Genomic DNA, 3,318 nt, shown 5'->3' with positions numbered 1-3,318 from the left:
AAAAAAAAAAAAAAAAGAGACTAGTTAGGAAAGAACACTTTAATTTGTGGTAAATCAGAATGACTATAAAAGATTTGCTCTATTCCAAGTCACAGTATGAAAGGAAAGCTGGGTAAAGCAAGTGTTATTTAACACTAAATAATTTGATTTCCATGACTTCATCGGACTTACATATCAGCTATTCAGAAAATAGTCCCAAAGAGAGTCTTTAATTTAAACTGTCTGATGTTCTTTTGGCAGTTGTAGTGAAACCAAGAGATTTGTTCTCCAGAAAACTTGGACATAGTTTCAGATGAAAGAAAAGGGGGGAGGTGGATTGATTTTTTTTTTTTAAGGTGGACTTTACTGCAAGTTATTTAGTTACTGTCAAACAAACAGTATTTTTTCTGGAAATGATTATAATTAACTATCGTACTTCTTTCAAAAAAGCCTACTACCTTTTAAATAGCAGGAAATGTTCTCTGTCCACAAAAGCTAACACACAGTGAAATTAATAAATACCATACCTCTTTCTGAAAGCAATTTTTATTCACAAAATTCAGTGGAATTAAACGTGTTAGAAATAATTTTCCCAAACCCAATCCTTTGCTTCAAGCTATAACTCAGATATATTGTCAGAAAAGGGCAAAATGGAAATGTGAATAAATAAATTTTGATTTGACATAGCAACATAAAACTCCCTTTGACTGGCTGGAGACAGAAATACTTTCAGATAAGTCTTCATAAGCTTCTTCAGGAAATGAGTTCTAGAAATGGTGTTTACTGAGAGGTAAATGCTGCTAAGAAAAGTACAGACCCCTGTTTAAAATTTCTTTCAAAGTCAATTGTTTATTCTTTTCACTGTCCCCAGGTCTGGAGAAAGTGCCAAAAGACCTTCCTCCCGACACAACTCTACTGGACTTACAGAACAACAAAATCACTGAAATTAAAGAAGGAGATTTCAAGAACTTGAAGAATCTTCATGTAAGTGTATAAATGAACTAGCATTTGCCAAAAAAAGTGGGGAGAAAATGTGGTTTTGGCCTGAGACTCAGGTTTTTAAGGAAAACCAATGAAATACTCTGTGATCTTCCTCCATCAACCCAGCCTATTTATTTCCTTTCTCATTCCTCTCCTGCAAACCCTCTTCTCATACCACAGAAGTTTCTCATCTCTTTTCAGCTCTTCATAGCTGTCTCCTGTCCGTTCAGTCTCCTTCGTAATTTCTCTCACCTGCTTATTTATGTTTTCAGATCCTTTGGCACAGTGACTTGTTTATTTCTCTTTAAAAAGCAGATCCACCTCAACCCTGCCACCTCACTCATTGCTGTATTCCTTCCCTTCCCACCTCTAAGCTCATGCAGATTTGTACAGACCATGTTTGACAGCAGTTTTTCTGTTCTAATTTTAATCAAAGAATCTTTTTAAATCAATCTTCTTCCCCCTGCACTACAATGAAATTGTGTTTTTCAATAACCTCCTCCTAGCAAAACGCCATCCTCATCCTCCTTTACCTGGCAGTCTCTTCCAACACTGCTGTCTGTTTTACTCTTTGCTGAAATATTTTCCTTCCCTGCTTTCTGTGACTGCCTTTTTTTTTTTCTGGTTCACCTCTTCTTTTCCAAGTTTCCATCAGACAGCTACCTTCCTCTGTTTCCGAATTTTTGTTTCTCCGTCTGAAGTCCTCCTCCCTTATTTCTATACTTTCTATCAACATCTTAAAATTCATACCTTATAGTCTTGCCTCAATTTTGTTGAAATATCTCTTTCTTCCAGATCAGAAAAAGGGTATTACTTCTCTGCCTTTGAAAGTAATACCCCAACTCGGGCATATTTCTGAAAATATTATTTTTCTAGTCTTTCACCAACTGCATTTATTCTGTGTGTTATTCCATTTGATCTTTTCTGATTATAACCAGTATAAACTACTTGGCCTTGCTTTCCTGATTCTTCACAGACTCTTTCTATTCATTGTTTTCATTCACAACCAAAAGCCAACTCCCACTTTTTATCCATTCATGATGACAATGCCATCACCCAAATGAGTACTGTTTCAAACAAGAATCTGCATTCAGCCACTCATACTTGGAAAAAATATCATGTAAACATTTATCTCCTTAATGAACTCCAAATTCCCTCTTCAATTTTTCTTTTAAAGCAACATCAAGAAGAAAAGTTTTAAAAGATTTCTAGGAATAGGCACAATGCCATAGTCTGTCCATAGTGGAGGGAGCTGCATGAATAAATCATGATGAGGTTCATGTCATCTAATTTTAGCATAGATGTCTGTACTTGAGCTAGTTACATAGATAAAAAAGAGAAGTAGGTGCTTCTACATCACTTTTAATTTGACTTTTGGTTTTAAAATGAGATGACTTGTGCCCCAGAATTTTGTTTCAATTCCTCTGCTTGGCTACTGAACAGATTCAACACCCTGATTCCTGCCCACTTGTTTTGGTTTTCTTCCACCTTGGAGTGAAGGCCTGTGTTTTCAATGAAGATCATCCACAAGGTGCTAAAAAGAGAAAAGTCTTGTCAGTGAAATTAATCTTTTCTCAATCCTTCTTCATGACACTGCATGAAATAAGTCAGAGTGGGTATTGCAGGTGAAAAGCACTGCCCCAAGTGACTTCTGCCTACTTGGCACTCAGCTCAGGTCTCTGTTACACATCCTGCTGTGAGTTAAGCTGTTGTGAACTATGTCATCTCATTGAGGTTAACTCTATGGATTTTTTTTTTTCTTTCTTTTATTACAGCAGATATAATTCAATAGTGAATTAAATAGGTAATGCTTCAGGGAAGAGTACCCCATACAAGCTTAAGGACCAGAGGAAATCATATAGAACAGTGACAACAGTAACATAAGTTTTAACAAATACCCTTCAAAACAATGCAGTTTTCCTGGATTTACTCAAGAACAAAAAACAATCCTCTCATGTCCTCTCCAAAATAATAATTCAGGCATGAAACACATTTATGTAACTAGGCACCATCTTTACTCTCAGCAGGCATCATTATTCTTGTGTAATATCTGGGAATGATTCCCATTCCCTACCTAGCAATTAAATATTCTTCAGTGTCATAGTGAAAGGGGAATATTATTTTTAGATAAATACAAATCAAAAGCATTGGTGTTGACAGAGCTCGACTGACACTTTTTTTTTAAGGAGATATATGTGTATGTGTCATATATATGTATATACATGTGTCAATAACAGAAAATTACCAATATTATTGTTCCAAAATGTAGGATTATCTGCAGTTAACCGCATGAAGTGATCACTGAAAGGAAAAATTCCTTAAATCCCAGTTTTCATAGATCTTGACAAAAAATGAACA

At 35.5% G+C, this 3,318-nt stretch overlaps 1 protein-coding gene across 1 annotated transcript in view; it reads left to right on the top strand.

Moving 5' to 3' along the window:
- The window catches only part of LOC104169500 (decorin-like), a gene marked incomplete at its 3' end in the record, with an annotated part of 17,371 nt that extends 16,408 nt beyond the window's left edge, over positions 1–963 (top strand). Inside the window, exon 2 of the mRNA XM_009710429.1 lies at positions 851–963. Within this exon, the coding sequence (XP_009708731.1) occupies positions 851–963 (113 nt within the window). The remainder of the gene's footprint in view (positions 1–850) is intronic.
- Between the last annotated feature and the right edge of the window lie 2,355 nt (positions 964–3,318).

This window comes from Cariama cristata, unplaced genomic scaffold (assembly GCF_000690535.1).
Source record: "Cariama cristata isolate BGI_N322 unplaced genomic scaffold, ASM69053v1 scaffold17651, whole genome shotgun sequence".
Lineage (NCBI taxonomy): Eukaryota > Metazoa > Chordata > Aves > Cariamiformes > Cariamidae > Cariama > Cariama cristata.
The sequence above is the reverse complement of the archived record's forward strand: the minus strand, read 5'-3'. Positions and strand labels throughout refer to the sequence as shown.